At 50.8% G+C, this 24,426-nt stretch overlaps 2 protein-coding genes across 2 annotated transcripts; one reads left to right on the forward strand and one right to left on the reverse strand.

Moving 5' to 3' along the window:
- The first annotated feature begins 1,322 nt into the window (after window positions 1-1,322).
- Window positions 1,323-3,213, forward strand: LOC108501444 (urotensin-2 receptor-like). The gene has a single exon (XM_017823322.1). It carries the CDS (start codon window positions 2,000-2,002, stop codon window positions 3,209-3,211), a length of 1,212 nt encoding a protein of 403 aa, XP_017678811.1. The 5' UTR covers window positions 1,323-1,999; the 3' UTR covers window positions 3,212-3,213.
- Window positions 3,214-5,566: 2,353 nt separating this feature from the next.
- LGALS1 (galectin 1) lies at window positions 5,567-9,103 on the reverse strand. Its single transcript, XM_017823317.1, has 4 exons — window positions 8,992-9,103; window positions 7,342-7,421; window positions 6,185-6,356; window positions 5,567-5,775 (listed from the first exon to the last, which is right to left on the reverse strand). Exons 1-4 carry the CDS (start codon window positions 8,998-9,000, stop codon window positions 5,632-5,634), a joined length of 405 nt encoding a protein of 134 aa, XP_017678806.1. The 5' UTR covers window positions 9,001-9,103; the 3' UTR covers window positions 5,567-5,631.
- Window positions 9,104-24,426: the final 15,323 nt, after the last annotated feature.

The following is a 24,426-nucleotide window of genomic DNA, read 5'->3' on the forward strand; positions in this document are numbered from 1 at the left end:
TACATCAACCCATGGGTCTTGTCTTAAAGCTCATCTCTTAAAGCTTCCCCTAGGAGAGCTGTGTTTCACATAATGGAAGGATCAGCTGAGTTCTGCTGGTGACTGTAGTGTCTGATATGTTTAGTTTTTCCACAAGCAGTGTGAGGGAAGGTATCTTGTGTATTAAGGGTAGCTAACTAGAATTAATGAGACTACCAGTATTTTAATTAGCTCTTAAAGAAATAAATGAAAAAAATCCCATTTTAATTTAGTTTAACTTCCAAAACTAGTTGACCTGCTAACTGCTAAGATATGAGGTCATTTCTTGGAAAAAAAAGCACAATCAGTCAGAGCAAAGAGCCATAGCTATTCATTGTATTTCCTGGGGCATGTGGACTGTGATTATTCCCATCAGAGGCAAATGGGCAAAGTCATGGTCCCCTGCTGATTTTCTGGGGACCCCTCTCTGTGCTCAGACTACCACAATCTGCTGGGAGTATCAACTTCCTGGATGAGGAGCAGCATCACTCATGCTGCTGCCATGGCGCAATGGAAATATCCACCTAACAGTGTATGTTCACTGCAGTTTGCTGATCTCTCCCAGTTTGGAACATGACTTTCCTAAAAAACAAAGGCCATTGCACAGTGAGGGGAGTACCGATGGGATGCTTCCTTCTCCTGTTTGCTGCTGAGCTATTGCTGATGGAGATGAGCAGAGTCATTTGACTCAGCCACAACAAAGCTGATACACTAATGATGCAAAAGAGTGTGGCTGGAGTGCCCTGAAAACCCCTGTGAACTAACAGCAGAGCATATTTAGTATGATGCATCTGTCTCTGCTTTACAAATTTTGTCCCACCGTGTCTTCCTTGAGAAGAGGAGGCTCAGATGTGGGCAAGGAAAGAGCAGGGTAACATTGGCATAGGTGTCACAGGATGATGTCCTGCTAGAAGGTGACTGCGCCTACCTAATGGGCTTCTGGCCCCTGCTGTGAGGGGATTGGAGGGAAGGAGAGGAAAGCTTAGAGAAGGAGGAGGAGAGGAGGAGGAAGTCTTTGTGGAGAGGGAGGAAAGACTAGGTTTAAAATATCAAGCCCTTTGAGTCTTTAGGAGCTTCCTGCTGGCTGGAGAGCAAGGGTGGAACAGGGCCCAGGACAGAAAATGTGAGATGTCCTACCGTCTGATGGGCCTGCTTGCAAACTGGGGACTACATCGATTGTCTACAGCTCAAAGGGCCCTGATGTCCCTGAGAGGGAATGGGGGACAGACTCTCTCTGCCTGGCTTGGCTAAGGGCCAAGAAGAGCAGTGTGGCTGCTCCCTGCCTATTGTACTTCCAGGGCTGGCCCTTGTTTCCGTTCTAAAGCTACAACATCATGTGCTTTCTCCCTTTCCTTACCATATTACAGAGTCTTGTCTTTCAATTGTCTCCTCTCTCAAATGAGGACAAGTGTGCAAGGGGAAATGGGACAAAGAAAGGGAAATAATAACAAGAAGGAAGAGGGAGCAGGAAAAAAGTGCAGGAAGATATAGGGGAAGAAATCATGTCTGCCAGAAAGAGGAGGGAGCCAGCAGGGCTCCTCAGCTAGTGGCTAAAAGCGCAGTATAAACTGGGACTGCATTCGCACTAGTGTGTGAAGCTGTGAGTCAGACACATTCCTGCATGCAGTGGTCAAGGCAGCTCTCGGGGGTTGGTTCAGGGGGCAGAGCTCACCTCTCCAGAGTCTGTCTAAGCTGAGACGACACAGACTTGGGAGCAGAAATCCACTTATTCACCAAGTCTGCTGGTTTCCCCGGGCCCAGCAACAAATGAGGAGCTGGTAAAGAGAAGAGACGTTTCCTTCCAGCTGTCAGAAGTTATCTTGCACCTATTGGTCTTGAAGGGGAGGGCAGTGTCCCCTTCTTGGCCCTTTGATGGTTAAGGGAAACAACCGGACAGAGCTTGTGATGGACAAGACCATCAAAATGGACTGGGCGGCTGGAGGTGAGGAATAGACTTCTCTGGATAACCTGTCTATGTCTGATGAACTCTCGCCATTCTTCCCTTGACTGCTTTGCTGTTAAGGCTAGACGTGTCCCATACAGTGAGTGGAGAAGGAACAGGTCTCAGAGTTTGATTTGTTCTTGCTCACCCTACTCAAAGATGTCTTACAACCCTTCCTTCATCAGCGCAAGGCCTGGAGAGGATCCCAAGGGTGGTAGTTTCTTGGAGGAAAGCAGCGGTGGGGGTGATGACAGTAGTGTCCTGGGAGGGGACAGCCTGGTCACGGGGCCACTGGGTGCAGTGCTGCTGGTCATGTGCCTCACTGGGATGGTGGGGAACATCTACACAGTGGCGGTGGCCTCTGGCAGGGTGGTGGGCTACTCAGCAGGCTCCCTGGGGGTCTATGTGATCAACCTTGCCCTGGCTGACCTCCTGTACCTGTCCACCATCCCCTTCGTGGTTTGCACCTATTTTGCCCATGACTGGTTCTTTGGGGATGTGGGCTGCAGGCTTTTGCTCAGCCTGGACCTCCTCACCATGCATGCCAGCATCTTCCTTCTGACTGCTATGAGCCTGGAGAGGTACTGGGCGGTGGCGAGGCCGCTGCAGGCCAGGCGGGTCAGCAATGCTTACCGCAAACTGGCCAGTGCCATCCTCTGGCTCCTCTCGCTCCTGCTTACGGCCCCCATGATGGTGATGACCCAGCTGGAGGGGGACAGGCCCCACAAGCGCATCTGTATCCCCACCTGGACACCAGCAGCTTTCCGGCTCTACCTGACAGTGCTGTTTACCACCAGCATCCTGGCACCCGGTGTGGTGCTGGGCATCGTCTACACCCGCCTGGGCTGGGCATACCGGGCCTCAGCCTGGGGTCTGGGGCTGCCAGTGGCTGGCCGGGCCCCCTCCCGGCGGCTCTTCTCCAGGATCTCTGCCATCGTGGTGGCCTACTGGGCCTGCTTCCTCCCCTTCTGGGCCTGGCAGCTGGCTGGGCTGTACCAGAAGGATGGGCTGGGCATCGGCCCCACTGCCCAGGCCTACCTCAACTTCGGTGTCACCTGCCTGGCATATGGCAACAGCTGTGTCAACCCCTTCCTCTACACCCTGCTTGCCAGCAGCTACCACCGGCGCCCTGGCCACAGTGGGATGGGCATGGCACAGCCTGCAGCACCCTCCCGGCAGGCTGCAGGAAGCCACAGCCTCCCCCTGACTTTCAAGGAGTTGTCAGGGTCTCTGAGGGAAAGCGAGGTGTGAGCAGTGACCCAGGTTGGGCACATCTCCTGGCCTTTGTCTGGGGTCAGGTCAAGAAATAAAAGTGCATCACCTTCCGTGGTAGGATGCAGTGTCTTCTATCATTGTTGCAGTGCCTTCCCCTTTACATGGATGCTCATCCTGCTCATCTGTGGGGAGGGGGAGAATGCTTGTCTTGGGGTTCCTGACTCCATCCTCAAGTCCTTCATGCCAGCCTCCACCTTGCGCAAGGCTGGGGAGTGGGTGGAAGGGAGAAGTCAGCTTTGATACATCTAAATTATACAGCTGGGGAACCCTCGCCACCCCTCACCTCCTTGCTAGCAACGGGCCAAGCCATAACAAATTCAGGACAACAGTGAGTCACAGATTTCACAGGAGCAGTGAGTCACTTCAAGAAGCAGCCACGCTGTCAGGAGACCTGACTAAGGTTCGTACTCCCGTGGTAAAGCTACCACTCAGCTTTCTTCATCCACTCTTCACGAAAAAAATCTTTGAAGAGTTTTTCTAAAGAAAGACTGCCAAGTGCAGTTAAGAGGCATTGTGAGATCTCCACAAAGTACAGCTCAGGGAGGTCAGCACATTTGTTTAGCTTTCAAGATCAGCCCAGCAGGGAAAGCTGCAAGGAGAGAGCTCCACTCTGTATCCATTGTCACAGCTCATGGTGACCTCACCAGCACCATAGCCCTGCTGTGGTCTACTAAATGTACCCCAGTCTGCCAGACTGTGTCAAGACCACTGTGTAAACTCGGCCAGGTCTCTTGCCTTGAGGTCATCTAGCCTAGCATGGCTCAATTCCATACAACTAAACTCTTCTCCACAAAGGATGGCCTCATCCGTATCACCCCATGGGAAGAGTCCCCAAGCTATACTGTCCCCCAGCTATGCCTATGCACAGGGTGGCAAATGTCAAATGTCACATGGACTGTTATAGATGAAGCCCTAAAGAGTGTGATGTGATCATCCAGAGCAGACTGGCTTTGGGCAACACAGGGCTTCAGTGAGATCCAGCTGCAGAGCCTCAAGTTGCTTGTACACCCCAAGTGTTCCTGCCTCTCAGCTCAGCTCTCATCTTCAGCTCTCATCTCTCTCTTCCTCCTCAGCCCCACAATTCCTAGCAATTTAGACTCCCTCTGCTTGAGTACCTAGGACACAGCACCTGGCAGAGCCTCGTAAATTATGAAGTAAGAACAGGAGGTGCTGCTGCTGCTGTTCTCCAGCTGCTCTGCAACTCTTTAATGGATTTGCAGAGCCAGGCCTGCAGGGAATCCTGTAGGACATCAAATTGTTAGTGCTTTATGTTGCTCATGGCCAAGCCTGAAAGTGAGGACACAAAAATTGGGCCTTTTTATCCCAGACTTACCTGGTAACAGCTGTGCACTGTGGAAACAGCAGATCCCACCTTTCCTATGCCCAGCAGGCACAGCATGCCCAACAGCAGTAATCACTGCTGCCAAGGTAGCATCAGACTGAGAGAGCCCCCAAGGCAGCTATGCAGTAACATCAAACATGCCTCATCATCTCAGACTCCTCAGAGTCTAGCCTCAGTTTAGACTGAGAAGTGCTCAGGCTCATTTGGGCTAATGTGAGGGAAGGGGTAACAAAAGCATAGGGCACACATCCTTAGCATCCCACGCCCCAGCTAGGCATTGCTACCTCTCCCAGCTCTGGATGGACTAGGCAAAGCACTCAGGGCACAATAAAACCAGACTCCTCCAGGGTATTGCCCTCAAGTGCCACAACACAACACTATTTGTGCTTCTGCGGCTATTGGAAGAAAGGATTTGGATGAGAAGCCCTCTACATACCCTGCCACACCCAGCAAGGCAGCCTTTTCTACTGCTGTCTCCACGCAGTAGCAAGAGGTCCCAAGATGACATAGGAGAGCTCTGTCATGAGTAGGACCAGCCTCTTCAGAGGGGTACAGGCAAAGCTAGTGCAACTGAGGACTTTCCTCTCGCTCCATGCCCCACCAGGTTTACCTAGCACAGCAACTGAATGCTGTCTGAAGCCAGCCAGGGATGCTTAATTTAGGGAGAGATAGATTTAATCAACCAGTTTTACTCAGGCATGGTAAGGTGTCAGTCCAGACCTCAAGAGTGGATGACTTTGTTTAAGAGACCCTTTCACTCTCCCTCCCAGTCACAACTAGCCCCAGTGTTTCATCCTGAGGATCTCCTTGGACTTTTTAACTTCCATCTTCCATCTTTAATCCTCATCCTCTTCTCCATCCATGGCCAAGGATGACACAATTGCATCCACTTATAGTACCTAAAGTTGGCTACCTTCATCCACCCACTCCTCCAGCAAGATGCCCAACCCATGATGACTTGCAGGAACAAATTAGATTTTGAGACTGGCTAGACCAAAACTCCTGTTTATTAATTGTTTTTTCTGCATCTTTGACATGGAGGCATCAGAGGAAGTTATTCCCAGCTGAGGGATTGGAGCGTGAAGTCCCCTTGTGTATCAAAGTAGTCAAAGACAGCGAGACCAAGCCGGTTAGGGAACGTGAACTGGTGGCCTGGCAGGTGGACTGTCACATCGTTTTGGTTGACACCAAAAGTGATCTACAAGACAAACAGAAAAGTCAAAAGTTTCTGCCAAGACACCCTCAAGCCTTTTCCCTGTACCACCCTCCACTCTGCAGGGTGAACATGCTCAGCAGCATAACCTGTTCTTCAACAGTAGGAGTGTTGTTCTGGTCTCCCAAGAGAGGCCTATTCCCTGCTCCATTCAATAGTAATATCCCTTTTAGCCAGATGGAGCTTGCACATTTGATCCCCACCCTCCATCACGCTCAGAGCCCTAAGTGGTGGCACTGGACAAGCAGGAGAAGCCAGCCACCTCCTGTACAGACAGCCCTGAGACAGCCCCTGCAGTTGAGTGTCCTGTGTCAAACACCCTTCTTTCACCAGAGCATGTACAGAGAGTATATATGTGCATACATATATATATATATATATATGCATGCCTCACCTCTGCTGTGCCCCCTTTCTGGAAAGGGAAGACAGTCTCCCTGTGCTCTGCACCCCACTCTTCCACCTTCTTGGAGTTGCACACAATGGTGTTCACATCACCATGAGCATCAAAACGGGGGTTGAAGTGAAGTCCGAGGTGAGTAGCATCCTTCCCCAGATTCATCACAAAGCTGCAGAGAAAAAAACCCAGACATCAAAAAAAACGGTAATGAGAAACATGCTACCATGGTATTGAACGTTCAGCACACAGAGCTCTGAGTGGAGAGTTGTCCTGCACCCAAAGCAGTTCTCAAGGAGTCAGTTGCTTTCCACAGATTTCCTTTCAGTCCCAAACAGTTAGCTGGTGCCTGACAGCCACTGTCTTCTCCCCATCCTGCAGGCAGCTGAAATAATTACTGCGTGGTCAGCTATCCCGAAGTATCCACAGCGGCAGTGAGAAGAAACTTCCTAGCCTAGCATCCACCTTGCCTCTAGGCCTCTTACCCAGATGAGAGGAGGCATATTATTTGGCAAGAGAAAGCCTGGGAGGCTTCACTCTGACAGTATCAAATTTCAAAGGCACTGGGAAATGCTGGGACCTGTTTTCTGGAACACCGCTAGTGCTGGTACAGTGGCTACTTCCTGCCAAGGGGCTCCATCAGCCACAGACCTGCACAAGGGCTTGGGACTGCTGCAGAGGCTTTGGTGGGGGCACCAGGCACCCCAATTCCTGCACATTTAGGAGTATATTTCCACTTAAGCCAACCTGTCTCCTCACCACCTTCCCTCCTTCCTTCCCCACCAGCACATGAGATGCAACTCCACCATTATGGTGCCCTTGCTCCTGGGCCATCTTCATGCAGGGCAAAGGATGTGGCTGAGTGGATGATCTCAACCCAAATCTCAGTATAGGCACAGCTTGTTTCCTTTACCCTGCACTAGAGAGGATGTGGTCACTGCCAGTGCGTGCAGCTGGAGCTTCACATCTGCTTTGGCTTAGCCCCTTGGCAGTACTGTGTCTGCAATGTGCATTAGGTGATGACTCACTGGGAAGCACTGATGGTGTTAACCCCTTCTCCTTTCCTACCCAAGGGACAGACTCCTTTTGTCCCCCACCAGCAAAAGACAACTCAGTGTGGTGCCCTGGCCATCCCTGGGCAGCACAGCACAGCTTACCTCTTGGCATTTGGTGCGATTTTCCCTTTGACAGTGAGGCGCTGGCCAGGCTTGAGACCCAAGTTGGTGCACACTGGTCCCTGGGGAACATTGAGGCAGAGACATTAGCTCAGTACCTGCTGGCTCACTTGTTCTGACTTGGCAGCTCTCCCTGCTGCCTTGCAAGAGAATGCATTGCTTTGGACCCATGGAGAGACAGGGAAACTCCCTTCCTCCTGGGGCACTGCACCAGGGACATCCCAGAGAAGTTACCTCAATCACATGGGACATGTGCCCAATTTCCCAACCTTTCTCCTGCTGCTCTCATCAGCATATCTGTATTTCACAGACATGAAGTGTAAGTACCTGCACTCTCCCATCACACCCACCCCATTCCAAACACACCCGTGTGCCTTGTGGGTCTCGCATCATCCTGTACATCTGGCTGGCATGGATGGCAGGGATGGAGCCTCCAGTCCCTTCCCCTAGCATGTTTTTGAACTTCAAGCCTTGCCCAGGTCAAAGGGCTCAGATACCTTGTTTCTCAGCTCCCAAGGGCTTGAAGATTTGGGGTTTTTTTTGTAGCTCAGCATTTGCAAGAATATTCTCTTGCTCCACATAGACATCTTTCCCCATCTTCTTTCTAGGACTAAAATTTCCTGGCAAACCTATTTGTATTCATTTGCTATCGCAGCAAAGGCAAGACCCCAAGAAAACTGAAAATCTTTTCCCATTCCACTTTAATAAATAAGTTTGCACTTGGGACAATACCTGCTTAATCACCTTCAGCCTCAGGAAAGATAAATTAATCAAAGAAGTGTAATCACTCTTTTTCTCCAGCAGTCACAGAATGTTTGGGGTTGGAAGGGACCTTGGAGATCAAGTCCAACCCTCCTGCTAAAGCAGGTTCACCTAGAGCAGGTTGTACAGGGTTATGTCCAGGTGGGTTTTGAATATCTCCAGAGAAGGAGACTTCACAACGTCTCTGGGCACCCTGTCCCAATGCTCTGTCACCCTCACAGATGGTGATGAAGTTTTTTCTCATATTCAGATATAACTGATATTTAATTTTGTGCCTGTTGCCCCATCCCCTGTTGCACCTTCCCCTGTCGCTGGGCACCTCTGAAAAGAGCTTGACCCCATTCTCTTGAGACCTGCTAAGATATTTGAATGCAGTCCTTGACATTCACAGAAGAACACTTCTGTAAAGCACATTCCTTCCAAGAAAGAGAGAAATAACAATACGGTGACTAATGAAAACTTCAGACAGGAAGCAAGCAGCAAGGCTGCCCAGAGAAGATGCTCAGACAGCAATAAAGATTACTGCAGCTGCTTTCCCAGAGCCGAGCTGCTGCAAAACAGGTTACCCCAGCTTAGGGCCCAACCCAACAAGGACCCCCCCCAAGTACTTCCCCAAAGGGATCCTGCAGGGGCAAAGAACCACTCCTCTCAGAACACGAAATAGCAGCCACCCCTCTATAGGGGATGCAGCAGGGATCTTTTACCCCCAGCAGCAGGCACCCAGCTCTATCAGACCCTCTGACACAGGGGCTGATGTGCAGGTGGAGTAGGATAGCACAAGCACCCTCACACCAAGCCAACACATTCTCCACAGCCCCACTAATGAAGCACCACCTCCAGCAAAGCTGCCCCATCCCTTTCTCTACTCACGCAAGACATGGTGCTGCTCTGCAGGATAACGCTCCTTTCCACGGATGTGCAACAGTCCCAGGCAAGTAGCTCTCAGAGCCCCACCCTTGCCTTTAAATAGATGGAGAACTGAGTTGCCCCAGCCCTTCTCCACCTCAGGCACCAATGGGAAGCGTGGCAGGGCTTACTTTTAGGAGGGAGGGAGGGTCTACCAGGCAGAGCTGCCTCCTCCCACCCTCGCTCAGCCTCCTCTCCAAAATGCTTAACGCAATTCTTCCAAGCGGGCTGCGGGCCACTCCAGGAGGAGATCCAGCTGTGTGTGGCCATGAATCCAATGGAAAATAGTTTTACAATGAATGTTTTACTATCCAAGGCTTTTATCCCACACGGAAAAGGGTCAGATGAATTGAGACTTGGCAGAAAGGGTCTGGGGGGAGGGCTGGGTTCTTCAGCTCAGGCTGTCTGGAACAGAAGAAATGTCACTGAGCACACACAGTGCCTCAGAAACTCTTTGTGGACCAGGTGAAACCCCAAGAGCAGAGAACTGACTCTGGATCCAGGGTCACCCAGCTGCAGTATCAAGCCTTTCTGTCCCCAGAGGCCGTCCAGCTGCTGATTCAGCCCTTACCACTAGCATTTGTAGGTACAGGAACCAAAAGGAGGGAAAACAGTCCTTTTTTTACAGAATCCACAGACACCCTCAAAACTATGCAGTTCATCTTGGCTGTAGGGCACAGCAAACCAGGAGGAAGCTGCCTTGAAAGGTTGGGGAGGAATTATCCAAGAAAACTTGCTGCCTGGCTCTTGCACCTACCCTGAATGCAGCTGGGGGGCTGAAGAAGAAGGGGATGAGGGCAAAATGCTTCTGTCACAATAAGCCATAGGATCTATATGTCTTTTACCTGCCTCCATGTTCTCTTTGTGGCAAGTATGATTCATTCTGGCTGAAAGGATTCCTTTGGAAAAAGTTACCCAATTACTACATGGCTCAACTGTAATTACACTGAAAGAGGAGGGAAAAATTCAGGCAGTGTGCCAAGCCTGTGGCTTAGAGCTCTCCTTGTCTTGCATATTTTTCTCTAAATCACAAGACGCTCTGTGACTTCCTTAAGAGGCCCAGAACTGAAACTCACTGAAACACTTTCTTCTTCCTTTTCCATGAGGCCCATCAGTTCCCCCTCTGCTGAAGATGTGATAGTCCCCAGCCCTCTTACCTGCCTAAGTATGACCTCAGAGGCTGGCACTCCTAGTTATTTCCAGTTGGTGCCATCAGTGCCAGCAGAGGTAGCAGGGACACCTTCCTGCCTGCTGGAACTGGGGAGGGCAGGTGCAGGATTCAGACTTTGGCCAGGTTGCTGATCACCCCATGACACAAAGGGGATGGAGTAAAGGCCAAAGTGGTCTTCTCTGCTCTAACATGCCTGGTCCTTCTTTCTCCCTCTGGTAACCTGCCTCAGGGTTCATCCTTTGAGCCTGATAGAGGGGTCATGTGGTGCAGAAGAAGTTCTCCATACTAGCAGGAGAAAAAGTGAATGGAGTCAGCTTCCCTCTGCTCAGGATGTGTGTAATTAAATCAGTTCCTTTCAAATCCAAGATTTTTTGAGACCAAACCTCAGACATCTCCTCAAGTACATGAGCTGCGGCTGAAGTCATAGTCTAGGGGCTGGACTAGAAGGGACTGTTCCCTTGCAAAAAATGTTGGACAGGGAAGGGAAGTATGTAAATATTTGCTCACGTAGAGATGGAGACTGAGAGGGCCATTTAAAAGGTGTGGGGTAGGTTCTGTGTTTTCTGCAGCATTTCTGGCAGCTGGGCACTCCAACAGAATCTTAGCACCCACCAGGTCCTTGAGTCATGCCTGTCCAGGGACCTTCCTCCAAATGCTGCTGGGAAGATTAGAGACCATCTAAAGAACAACAGATGGTAACAAAGGAGAGAATGCCATTCCAGACAAGGGCTTGAAGGGCTATTCACATCAAGAAAATTCAGCCTTCAGTCTTAAGTCTGCCTGGGGCAGCCTGTGTTTGTCTGATAGAAGTCCAGGTGTCTCTGCCGGATTTCAAGGAACCTTGAATTAAACGGCATAAGCACAACAGGATAATACCACAGGCAAGGGGGCCATGGGATGTCCCATTGCCTATAGGCCACAGGCCACCTCCATCAGGACAATGTCATGTCTGCCTTCTTACCTCTGGTTTGGAGACACCATGATGAGGTGACAAAATCAAAATCTCTAACATCAGTGTCCTCACAAGTTATGGCTGAATTCAGGGGACAGAAAGTCCCAGCTCACCCTTGTGGCACACCAGGCAGAGATAATGTCCCCAGGTGTATTGGCAGCTGCTCCACCACACTGAAGACACAGAGGTGCTTGTCTGTTATTTTCAGGAGCAATGTGGTATAAGAAGAGTCACTGTGGGTTAAGAAGGGCAAGCCAGGCTGGCTAGAGCTGGCAATCCTCACCTCCTGCTACTTTGTTCCTTATCAGTGTGCAGCAGATCAGCCAGCTGGGGGATGTGCCAGAAGGTTAGCAGCCCATTCAGTCTGCAAAGGGTTGAGATGAGCAAATGAGGACAGATCACAAGGGATCTTGCTGTCATGGCCTTATCCTGCTATCTGGGAACTCAACAGTGGGACAGGGCTCTTCTCCTCACCCTTCCTCCCAGGAGAGCTCTCCTGCATCACACTGTGAATCCTAACTTTGTATTAGAGGGAGAGTCAGGAATCTGCATTGTAACTTCAGAATCAAAGATCTTCTTTGCTGAGTCCAAAGGAGTGACTGGATGTGATGTTGTTGCTGCAAACTGTGCCCTTGTCCATGCCAAACTCTTGGCCAGGGGGAGCCATAAGGGTGGTGAGAGGAGTAATGACTCTGAGGTAGTGTTTCAGCAGTGCCTCACCTCTGGTCATGAGGGTGAGGTAGCTGGTGTTTGCATCTGCATCTGCTTTCTCCAAATGGGTGTTGTGCCCTGAACAGGACTGGATCAGGAAAAGGGGGTGTAGGAGAGCCAGCTGCCATGACAGGGACAGCCCAAATTCACATCCAGCACACGTGTGCAAGGCCAGAAATCACCCTACCAAGCATGTGCTACGCTAGAGGTAGGCATCCCACTCAGGTCCTGACCCTGCACGCCTCCAGTGTGGCCTGTGCTTCAGAGACAGCCTGGCTCCTGGGAGCAACTTGCTGCCCTCTCCCTAGCCTTTCCTTGCACAATATCCTATCTGCTCACTCGTCCTTGAAAAGTGCAAATTGCCCTTGTACAGTGAGCAATCCCAGACGGTCCTCAAAGAACTTCTGATGACTTTGGGGCCTGAACTCATCTCCCAGTGGTGGCTGTGACCCATCATTCCCATAGAAGGGACCAACCATCCCTATCTGTAGCTAGGGATGCTCATGATGTTCATTGTAGCTCTTCTCCCAGGGCCTCAGCCTTCTTCCTATACTCTCCCTGATACCCAAAGAGCCCTTGCTGATCTCTCCATGCTGAGATGGCATGTTTTCTCAAGCTCACAATTTTCCTCGTGGACATCCTCACACCTCCCATCCTCCAAGCTGTAATGTAGCTTAGGCTGAAGGGAGAAATATGATTGCCAAAAGTGAGTTTCATCATTGTGAGTAGCTTTGATTTCGGGCATGCCTTCTGGTCTAGCTGATAGGCATTGGTATGCCTCAGCATACCCAGACTGGTCCTGCGTGCTGAGGGTTGGAGTCCAGCTACTGCAAGTTCTGAGGTTGAGTTGAAACACTGGGCTGAGCAGTTGAGTGGCTCTAACCAAAGTGGTTTGGCAGCTGCCAAAGAAGTAGCCCAGTCAGGCAAGTGTCTGAAGCAAAAGAGGGAAGATCTGCCCCCAAGTCTGCTCATGAGGGATGCAGTGATAGATAGGGCATCCCAAGTGATGACCTTGGAGGAATGGGAAAGGCCCTGGCTGAAAAGCCTGTGGACTACGTGACCGAAATCCACTTGTATAGAGTGCTCTTCAGCTGGCAAAAGCCTGTTTTGGCTGCAATTACTCTTTCAGTGATTTTCAACATCTTTCCACTGAGAGAGAACCTTTTTACCTGTTCAGTCACTTAGTTTTATGTGGCCTGTGGTATTTTAAACTCAGGATTAGGTGTTCTAAATACAGATTTATTATCTTGTGGACATGGAGCCTCACATCAGGAACGAGCAGGATCTCCCAAGCTTTGACTGCTGAAACATTTCCAACCACATCCAATTTCCTGGATTAGGAGCCGTCTGTGAGGCTCCGACTTCTGCTGACTCCAGAATCTCTGCTTTCATTAAATCAGTATGGAAATATGTTCCCAAGTGGTGAAGATAATCCTGTAAATGTTATCAAAGGGTACCTGAACAAAGTGATTTATCTGGGTGAACCTGAAGTTACAGCTTGGGGAAGCAGGAATGACTCCTCACCCTAATGACGCTGGGATGTGTGCATCCTAGGAGTTCCCCAAATCCATGCTCTCCAACTCCTCCCCCACACCCATGGCTGCTCGCATTGGGCTTCATCTCATCTCTGTGGTGTAAACCCTCCCTGGACACAGCCAGGGCTTTGCAGGACTTGGGGAATGGAGTGCTTCTTATCTGCCGATTGGGTGGTGTCCCTGTGGCTGTGCAATGGACCCAGCACTCTGGCCAGGAAGGCAGGGAGGGAGCTGGGCGCTGGGCAGCGTGGGCAACATGGATCAACCTGTGTCAGCCCATGGACATGGTTGGCCCCGAACTGCTCAAGTGCCCTTCTGGCATGTGAGAACAGTGAGAAGCCACCTACTGATGTGTGTTAGCTCCTCTCTCTGCTAGGGTGACAGGAAGGAGGACTCCTTGCCTGATAGCGCTAGAAATACTGACAACACAGCACAAAAGCCTTCGGTTAACTTGGACATGAAGGATCCTGACTGTGAGGCTGGAGCAGGGCAGTTAGCAGATCTCTAATCCCAGCCAGGCTGTGACTGGTTGGGTGGGCTTGAGGCCATCTGTTTATCGGTTTAAGGGGACTTGGCCCAGGGCTGCACAGCAAAGGCAAGTCAAAGAGAGGCGTCCTGATGCTTTAGGAAGCACGTTCTTGGTTTTGACACAGAGAGGTCGCTCTCAGTGACCAGACCAGGGACTTGCTGCACGTAGAGTATTTCCAAGAGCTGCAAATGCAGATTAAGCAAAGCCCTGCAGCACGGCAGGCAGTCACTGCTGAGCCAGAGGGGAACAGCAAACTGGGGAGAACTGGAAGGTGAATGGAGCAAATCTTAAGTTCTTCTGTAGGCAAAGTACAATTATGGATGTCATACAACTTTTCCACTCACTTTGAAGCTGATAATATTTTTCTTATTTTAAAAAAAATGGAAAATCAACTTCTGACTGGTGGCATTAATTTCTAATTTTCTTTAAATAAATCAAGTGGAAGAAAGAGAAAGAATGGAAAAGGTAGAAGTGCAAATGAGTTGGGGGGCAGCATGTGTTGTGCAGGCTGTGCAGGCACTGTAGTGAAGGCTTCAAACTAACCTGTAAGAAATTACATGTTTTGAAAGCAGAGCTGCAAGCTCAGCAAATGCTGACTATAGAGGGGAAAACATTGCCACCGCTTGTCTGGACATTGGCTAATGACTTCCAGAGGGCCTGCAACATAAGCCCAGCACCACCGCTGCAGGATAGAAAGGTAATATTGTGCTAAAATCTGACGCTAAGGATGATTCCTCTGCTACTCATTAGTGCTGGAAGTTCAAGAGCAAGCAAATGCAGCTCCATGTGTGAGGGTCAGATATTTCGTCACAGGTGTGCTGGAGCAGGAGAGCTGCAGGCTATTGACTGACTGTGGCCACCGGCTCTGCACTGCTGTAATACCCAAATTGGTGTCCTTGCAGTGCCATTTATTGAGTCTATTTCAGGCCTAGAAACAACCTGCTGAGGCATAAAGAGACTTTTGAGATGCACTGGGCAGAAGTTTGTTTGCTGTACTTAATATGCAAACTGTAAGTGGATGCTGTGTTTGAACATGTTACAGCAACCCAGATGCTGGTTTCAGCTCTTCCAACAAACAGTGCTCAGAAGTATGTTCATGAAACACAGGCACGTTCTCCTGCACACCCTTGGGACCGAAACTCAGCTGCATGACATTTTTCAGCAAGTAATGTGTGTAAAAACCAGTGTGGAATGATAATCCCGAAGAAAGGGGTTGCCATGAACAGGCTTTTCTGGCAGGAATGACAAGAAACCTGAAAACACACGTGTGGGTTTGTGGCGGGTTTTTTGTTGGTTTTTTGTTTTGTTTTTTTGTGCATGGGAAGTGGTACCCTAGGGTGTGGGCTGTGATATAAGTCTCCACACGTGGCAGAAATAGCACCAGAGATGCTCAGGAGGTGAGACTGGCAGGGGGCTTGGAGCGTGTCAGGCTTCTCTTGCTGAGCCGTACCCCGCGTGGGCTATTGCATCTGCTTTGGCAAATACATTTGTCTGCAGCCAGCCCACGAGCCAGCATTAGGGGCACATCTTGTGCTTGGAGAGCATCCAAAGCACATGGGACCGCATGGCACCAGCACAGCTGAGTGGAAGCCAAGGCAGGCAAAAGCCAACTTGGCCTTTCCAAGGGGGAATGGGGCCCTGCCAGGCAGGAAGGGCTGGAGAAAAGAGAATTGCCTTGGGCAGACATGCAGCTGCCCTCCATGGGGTTCTTATGGGTAGCACAGCTCATCATTCCCTAACAGGGATGCATCCTCCTGACAGGGACAGCGCCCTAGAGTCAGTGCAGCCTGGGACTCTCCTCCACTGCTTGACTGGGAACCCCCAGTCCCCCAGAACTCCCCTGGGGGTTTCAGAAACATGTGTCATCGCTCACTTGTGCTCCAGACAGTTAGGTGGTAATGATCTCTGTTAGGCAGCTGTTGCCTGCCATCCTACAGCCAGCTGGAACAATTACCCTAGTAAGCTCTCTGTTATCTGCCAGGATCGGCTGATGAAATGGGAGGGTGTTTTGGCAGGGCTTGGCACCCTCCTTTGCCTGAGGCTCATGCTATTTGGGGATAGAGCAGGGCGCTACTCTCTGATGCTATCATAGTTTGGAGGCTGTGGAAAGCACTGGGATGTGTCATCCCCAGTAATGCTGTTTGTTCCCATCCCCTTTCAAGGGGGCCCAGGCACCCTCTGGAGCTGGTGGACACACACACATCACTGCTGTGGTGAGGCTGTGTCACTCTTTTGGGAGTTTTTGCAAGTGGATCTCTCCAAGGAAGCCCTTTGCAGAGCCACCTCTACCCCTGTCAGCAAGCACGTCCACTCATCACCCACACCACAGGGCCTGCTCTTCCTCACCTCTAGATCCTCCAGCTTCCTCTGCTTCTTAGGCAGAAAGCAGGTGCTGAAGCAACCCACTGACACCAAAACTGGGCTTTACCAGCCTGCAGCACTTGGGAAGAGTCAGCCTTTGGTGCTTAGCCCAGTCCACGTGTCGACTGTTCACACCTCATGCAAAAGATAGGATCCACACTTGGGATCTCCTTGGTTCCCTCCTACAGATCCAGAGCTGGGGCACGTTCACAACAGCAGCTGGTGGGGTGGTAATGTAGGTCATTTGTCAGGAACACAAGCTCACACTCCCCCAGCACTGGCAGCACAGACACTCCCTCTCTTCTGTCATCTACTCCTGGGCAGAAATCACTCAGGCTCCTCACCCTTTCCCAAACAGAGGTCCGTGTCATTTTTCTGGAAGAAAGCCAAGGACCAGCTCCTGTCCCAGTAGAACTGTGTGACTTGAGAGAAGGGAAGGAAGCATGTTGATGCATTTAACACCAAAATAAACAACATGGCATTGTTCTACATGATTGTAGTCTTGCTCTTGTTGTGATGGACATTGAGGCTGAACACTGACAAACTCCTGACATCTGCTGGAGAAAGGGTTGATCTTGACATGCCAACTGACTGCCTGGCCATGTGCATGGGTGGGAAGCCTGTTCTGTGGGACACCTTTGAGGATTTTATGAAGCATATTTAGCCTATGGGCTACTGGTTGAGAGATGTTTTGGTAGGGAGTAGGATCACATATCAGTTTCTGCTTTTCCTCTTCACAGCTGGAAACTGGGGGAAGAGGGACGGACATTCACTTGCAGCATCTGTGTGCCAATGATTCAGTGGCAAGAGCTGCTCACATGAGAATGAAGCCTGCTCTTCTCACCCAGCATAGAAGCTAAGGGACAGTCAGTCAGACAGGTATTTTTGGAGGTACCCTCTATATCCCTTAGGCAGTTAATCTGTGGAGCATGTCCATGTTGTCTGTTCAGCCCACAGCAGCTTCACCAGATACACTGTGAGGCCAAGGGCCATTGCAGTGTTTGAAAGTTTACTTGTGCAGGATAGGTTATCTTCAAAAATCATGGACATCTAAGAAGTACTGGCCTCAAGGCCCTCAGGCATTTGTTCCAGAAGCAGGCAACAGCTGGGATTCATCATTTGCATTCCCATCAAAGCAAACAGGGAAAACCAGGGAGGTTCTCCTGGTCTCTACACTGACAATATTTAGTCAGGTAGGTTCAAGTTGTAGTATAATGCACCTCCTCCCATTCAAAGGGAAGATGGGGAGATGAGAGTAGTCCCCAGGTCAAGTCCATGATAAGAATGTAACCTTAAAGGGAAAGCTGTGTCTCTACAGGGTCTGCTGTTGTGTAAACTTGCCTTGAAAGGGACAGGACCTTTGCAGGACGCAGCCATAAGCCAAGCTCTGGGTGAGGCGTCCCCCATAGCAGGCAGGGTGAGCATCCTGGACTTGTTTCACTGGCTCTGCTACCTGAGAGCTCCTGGCAGAAGCAATCCAAGGGCCACAGTGGGGTGCAGATGTTGGGTTGGAGTGGCATGAGCTTGGTGCTAGGCAGCCCGGAGAGAGGCCACTTCTTTAGAGTTTTGGCACCCCACGAAGTGCCTGCCAGCCCAGGGGCACATGGAGAGGTCCAGAAACTGGGGCCTCCCTCCACACCCCTTGGCTAATGCCAAGCTGCTGTTTGTTCAGGATAAGAACTGTCAGGGAGGGAAGTCTCCCTGGGCAAGCAGGCATCAGCCGTGACTTTCTTGGAGAGAAACAAGCAGGGGGCAAAAGCCCCAGCCCTCCCAAAATGCACCCCTTCTTAACAATAGCACTGTCAGCAAGGACTTGTGCTGTGTGACAGAGCTCCCTGTAGCTCTCAGGGACTTATCTAACCCCTAACAAGATCCAGGGAGACATGCCATTCTGACAATCCTTCCCGCCTGGAAAACAAAGGCATTTGTTTCTCTTTGTGGTGGTCTGTTTATTTGGGGGAAAGGGAAGGAAAAACAGCAGAGAGCAGAACACAGCCTTGCCCCACATGGTGTTTTATTCAGCTGCCCTGGGGGCACGAGCTCAGCTTTGTGGACAGGGAATGTTTTACCTGCTGAGCAAGTCCATGAGGACCTGTGCCCACAGGCAGAGATGAGCGGCACAGGAGACAGAGCTGTAGCTGGGAGAAGGACCTGTCAGGTCTGATGAGGTCAGGCTGCTGGGGGACAGTTCTATGAGTGGACAGAATCACTTCCCCAGCCATGAAGGTTTGGGTCCAAGGAGGATGGTCAAAAACACAAGCAGCATGCCAAAACCTGCGAAGGCAGTCAGTCTTCGTGAGCTGGCTCCTCACTGATCATAGGAGGTTACCCTACTTGGCCCAGGAGCCCAACCCACATTCCCTGGGGGTTAGTCCCCTCTCAGAATGGCCCAGCTAGTCTCTTGGCTTGGGTGCCACAGAGGAAACAGGGCTGTGTTTCCCCCTCTCCTCCTCCTCCTCCTGCTGTGCTGAAGGCTGCGGTGGGATGATTACCCGCCAAGCTCAACACTCCCAGCTGGTGGGCGAGGGTACTCATGAACTCGCCTGACAGGTAAAACCTTCCCTCCCTGGGAAGTATCTCCCTGCATTTTATGACTGCTTACCTCTGAGCCAAGGACGCCTTTTTGGCAGCTCCAGGAGTGGGCTCGGCTGGGCGCGGAGAGCTGTTTTTCTCCAGGATTTTATTACTTGCTTTTTTTCTCAGGTGTCTCAGTTGGCCTTCCTTCAAGTTCACCATTGCTTCATCACTATCTACTTTTTTCCTTCCACCAGTCCTGCACAGACCCCACGCACAGCAGAGACATCACAGACAGCACCTTGCACCTTCCAGAAATCTCTCTGGCCAAAACACCCACTGCTGAGCCTTGATACAGAGCCATGCAGCATCCCGGTGATGTAGCTGGTGGCTTGGGGAGGAGATGGGGGCTCATGCAGGACTTCTGCTGCTGCTGCACCCCCTTTTCCTCCTGCTCCCTGGCTGTGCTGGGAGCCTGTCACACCAGTGCCAACACTATCTCTTGACTGGCATTGGGGCTGAGCCTCTCACCCTGGTGCCAGGCTGCTCAGCCACATGTTCTGGGCTACCTGTTCCCGGTACCTCTGCCTCGGGTTTACTGCCTACCTGCAGGCAGTAAAGGGCAAGGCAGTGGGTTGACCACCAGGTAAGGACCCTCCAAGGCAGGACCCAGCATCTGTCCTTGCTGCTCAGACCCTCCAAGCACAGCCCTGGAGCTGAATGAGAAAGAAAAGAGCAGAGAGCCCAGGACTGACGTTCACTTCCAGATATCTGCAGTTTGTGTCCAATGGCAGCCCCCTGGAAGGCCAGAGAACTGTGCTAGAGGGATCCAGTCTCACTGAACACCAGCCTTCATCTCTTCTTGCATTGTGCAATGTCCATCAGGCTGACACTTCCTGAAAAACGCCTCTTCGTGTTCCCAAGACCAGCGAGGGAAGTCCTGTGAGCTTCCAATAGCCTGTCCTCTTCCAAAAGTGCAAGAGAACAAGAGGATAGGAACCAATAGTAGCCATTCTCGATTTGGGGCAACTCTGTCCTTTGGGAACAACAAACCTGCTGTTCCTGGGCCCTGCATGTAATGTGGTCTGCGCAAGGTCAGGATCTGTGCTGGGACTGGTTCACTCCAGGCAATGGGGCTTTGGGTTGGGGCTTTGGGAAAGGGTGGCTTTGGGTTGTCAAACTCTTGGCTGGTGGGAGAGACAGGCCAGATTCCTGCAACTGCTTGGTTAGGCTAGATGCAGCTGCATGGGGCCATGGGAGGCTGGAGGAGTGGCTAGCAGATGTCTCTGACCATCTGATCCCAAAGCTCCTCTGGCCTCTTGGGCACATAAAGGGATTTGGGATGAAGGTTAGAGGGTGGGCTGCCATGCCTATAAGGCACGTGAAGCCTTATATTGTGAAGGAGATGGCTTACAGGAAGACTTTATCTCTCCAAAGAACAATAACTAATTCTGAGAAGCCATCACACCCCATGTTTTGAGACACAGGAATGGGGGACAAAGGGAAGTGTCAATTAGCCCAGGAAAAAAAGGTCAGAGAAAGATGGGGATGAAATCTAGTCCCCAGAGACAGGGCCTCCTCCTTCCAATCTAATGATAAGTCCCTAGTTGAGCAAGGGTACTCCCAAACTCTGTCTGTACAGCTCTGTGATAAAGCCCAGGGCACTGGGCCAGCTGGAGCAGTCCTGCTGGAGGAAAACTAACCCCTCCACATACACACCCACCTTTGGGGATCGCAGGGTTGCTGCCATTTGGGTCAAGCCAGCCTCAAAACTGCAGGGCTCAACCTCTTGAAAGCATGCAACCTAAGTGAAGAGCATGACTGACCGAAGCTGGTGTGCTGCAGCTGCCTGGAAACACTCAAGGACTGGCCCTGAATGCTGACCAGCTCCCCCTCGAGTTGTCATTTCCCCTTTGTAAAACTCGCTTTCCAACTGCAGAAAGGTTAGGCTGTGCCCAGCACATTGGTTGCATCTTAGCTCAGTTGGGGGACAGATGGTTTTACCCCTCAGAGTGAAACTGAGATGCTGGGCTCTGCGCTGCTATTCCCAAACAGAAGTGGGTGAGGATGCTTGGCCATGTTGCAAGCTGACCATCCCTCTTTCAGGCAGGAGGGTGATCGTTGGCTCAGAGTGATACTCTCTATGGGAAAACAGGACACGTTCCGAGAAAAGTAGGCTCTTGGCAAACAGTGTGCCAGGAGCACCCTCTGGGCAAGGGGTGAGAGCTGCTGCTGATAGGATGTCCTAATTTGCTGGGCATGTGCTCTCCCTTTTTCAGGGGAGACTCACACATGGCTCAGAAAAATTTGCTTCCTCTATTTTTTTTTGGCCTGGCACAGGTCTGCCAAAGGCAGAATGACACACCTGTATGTTTGTAGGGCCTTCCTCTGTTGAGTGCCCAAGGAAGGGTGGCTCAGCCCAGCCATGCAGAACTGTGCCAGGGTGCAGGTACCTGCAGTGGGCAGAGAGGGATGAATCCCAGGGGAAGGCAGAAAGCAGGACATGTATTAGTTTCACAGACGAGCTTTATTTTTTTTTTTTTATAACTTTCTGTGGTATTTCTAAAGACAGGATACTCTTTGGTCCCTCCAAGAGGCTGAAACTTGAAATGCACTGCTTTTGTTTCTTACTTTGCTTTTTAATGCAGCATTGTTCAGTCTTCTGGGTTGTGTGTGCACAATTCTGGAAACACTATGACCCACTAAGGAGGTTCGCCCAACACTGTAGTATCATAGACCAGGTCTCAGCAGCACCATTAGAGCTGATGGGAGCACAGGCTTAGGCGTGTAGCACAAGAGGCAGAGTCAGACAAGGCCTGGTCAGGGGGAGAGAGGACGGTGGGTGAACAGTGCCTTGAGATGAGAAGAGGGAACCTGAGACCTCTCAAGGCAACCCCATCCCTGGGGGATTACCATATTCCACTGTTCCTGCCTCCACCAACAATGGAGGAGAATGCTAAGGGCATGGCAATACCATTCCTTTTCAGTAGCCATAGCACTCTCCCCAGCTCTGGGTCCTCCCCATCAGCCCCCAAAGCAATTTTGACTGGACGTTTTGCAGAGTGCTAGCACACTGAGTTTTATCACAGAAAAAATGGGTGCCTGAGGGAAAACCTGCCTCTCACTCACACCTCTGCAGATGGCTCCCCTGGCTCCCACTGCTGGTAGCATCTCAACACCACCCTGTCCTACTCTGTCTGCAACCAGTACAAGCGCCGACAGGCCCCAGCCCTTCAGCAAGCCTTTGCCCAGCTGGTGTGTTCCAGCTCTGCGTAAAGAAGAGCAGTGAGCTCCCTCTCCACGTTGCACCAGAATGCCAAGCCCAACTTCACTGCAAGCTGTGCCCGTGGGACTTCTGACCGCAGCTCTGGCTCTCCCAGGGCTGGAATGGCTGGGCACACCGTGGAGGCAACCTCACTGGCATGGCAGCTGCCCTGCTCTGGCTGAGTATCTGTGGCCTCCTCTTGTTGAAACATCATCCCTTGAGGGCAAACCAGCCAGGCACTGGTGAATGAGCTGGGATGAAGGTGAAAGTTGCCATTGCAATGCCAAGATTGCATTCATGCAGGTTCCCAGCATCCTGTCCCAGGTGCTCTTCTTGCCCCCTGCCTGGTCAACCCTGTGTTGGTGCAGAAGACAAGAGGCGCTACCTGGCCATTCTGTGCAATCTGGCTGCTCACTCAGCCTGGAGATCAAAAACTGCCTTCCATGTGAGTCTGAAAATGGGCATTGCACATGGATTGGGGATTGCTGCACCCCTCAGAGGGGATTGCAGGTAGCACACTGTGGGTGGCTGTTTTCCCCATCCTGCTGCTAAGGGCTTTACAGCAGTGCCTGACAGATTAGGTTCTCCTTCACTTTGACTTGGAAAGGCAAAAAGAACATGCTACGTTCTGGAAAACAGAAAATGAGATTCTTGTAGTGGTGCAGCTGATGAAGCAGCAAGTAAAGCAGCAAAGCGGGGTATCTGGCATTCATCAGATGATGAAGAACTGTGTAAGACAACTATTGAAGAGAGAATGATGTGCAGACTGGAAAACATACATCTATAGCATGGAAACTATAGAGCGTAGGTGGAGGGCATGGTCCCGCTAAGGGGAGCTGGAAGCATGACAGAAGATGCCCGTCCCAGAAGGAGCTGATTAAGCATGCACAAAGGAGAGCCGTGACTTGGATGCAGACTGCAGGGCTGTTGGACACATTGTGTGCCATTTGCTTTCCAGTACACAGCCTTGTGCTTGCCAGCAACCAGGCCCTCCTGAGCAGAGACGCTTGCGTGACCAAGCCACTGCCAGCTGGGGCTGTGGGGCAAAGTGAGGATGAGCAGTGATGAGAAACAGCTCTGAAGCAGAGAGCTGCAGCTGCAGGGTTGCTGCATGCACTGAGGGGGCCAGCAGTAGTTAGGGGCCTTGCAGTGTCAACGACATCTAGCAAAAGAAGCTGACACTCAAAATACAGCCAAAATTGTGCTTGTAAATCCAGCTGTTCGACTCTTGGGAAGGGGGCTTGTTTAACAGCTTAGAGGAATGTAGGTTTCAAATGTGCAAAGGGACAGGATTTCACACTCTTTCCCCAACCAGTTGCCATTTATCACCTCATATTTCTGTGAGTGAGCTCACATCAGCCAGGATGACACTCCACACCACCCCATTCCACTCTCCAGCCTTCAGCTGTTTGCCCCTGCCTGGCACAGCCTCCTCTCTTGTCATGAAAACATTCCTGTTGCTGAGCATCAGACTGATGTGAAAATAACTGTGGGTTTTGCAGCACCAGCTTGCATTGGGTTTACAGATCTATGGAGAAACTCTGATGTGGAACCTCCCACTCCTTCCCTCCTACTAAGACACACAGACAGACAGGAGGCTCAGGCAACAGCAAAAGGGAGGTCTTGCTGGAAAGCAATTTCACCTGCACCTCTTTCTATCCAGTTGTATTTTTATCTCTCTTGGTATCACCCACCTGTGTGTTAAAGGACAGGGTCCTTGTGGGTCGGATGGTAGCAGGGATGCACAATTCACACTCTGTTATACAAGGAACAGACAGGCAGTGGAGCCTCTGGTGGTTGTAATAGAAAGGAAAAAAGGAAAGAGAATATTTGGCATGAATATTACGAAATGAAAGAAAAATCTGGTGTCAGTTCACTACAGCCAGCATAATGGGAACACAATACAGGAGCCTCCTACTTCTAGATTTATTTTCAGCCTAAAGAACAATAGTCCAGGGGATGGGAGAATGAGATCCCTAGACAGATGCCTTACTGGAGTTGTCTAATTTTCTTATTGGACCTGGCAGAGCATCCAAGTTCAAGAGACAAGGAGCAGATAAGGATGATCCTTTGCAGGTGTCTTACTCTTCTGCATTGCAGAACATTGCCTGGGTAAGATGAGGAAATATGAGTATTAGACAGGACACCTCCCTGTTTTGAGCCTGTAGGTTTGCTGCTAGAAGGAGTCCCACGGTAACTCACATAATCCTTTTCCAGGTAGTTGTATCTCTTCCTAAGTCACTATAGGGATCAGACAGATTTTCCTGCTGCTGTTTGTATCCCACTGCTGGAGATGTTGTTCTGGAGAGCTTACAACACACACAAAGGAGTAATGGCAGACGTTTGTATTGCATCAGCAGG

Source organism: Lepidothrix coronata, unplaced genomic scaffold, assembly GCF_001604755.1.
Source record: "Lepidothrix coronata isolate B3197 unplaced genomic scaffold, Lepidothrix_coronata-1.0 Scaffold102, whole genome shotgun sequence".
Classification (NCBI taxonomy): Eukaryota; Metazoa; Chordata; class Aves; order Passeriformes; family Pipridae; genus Lepidothrix; species Lepidothrix coronata.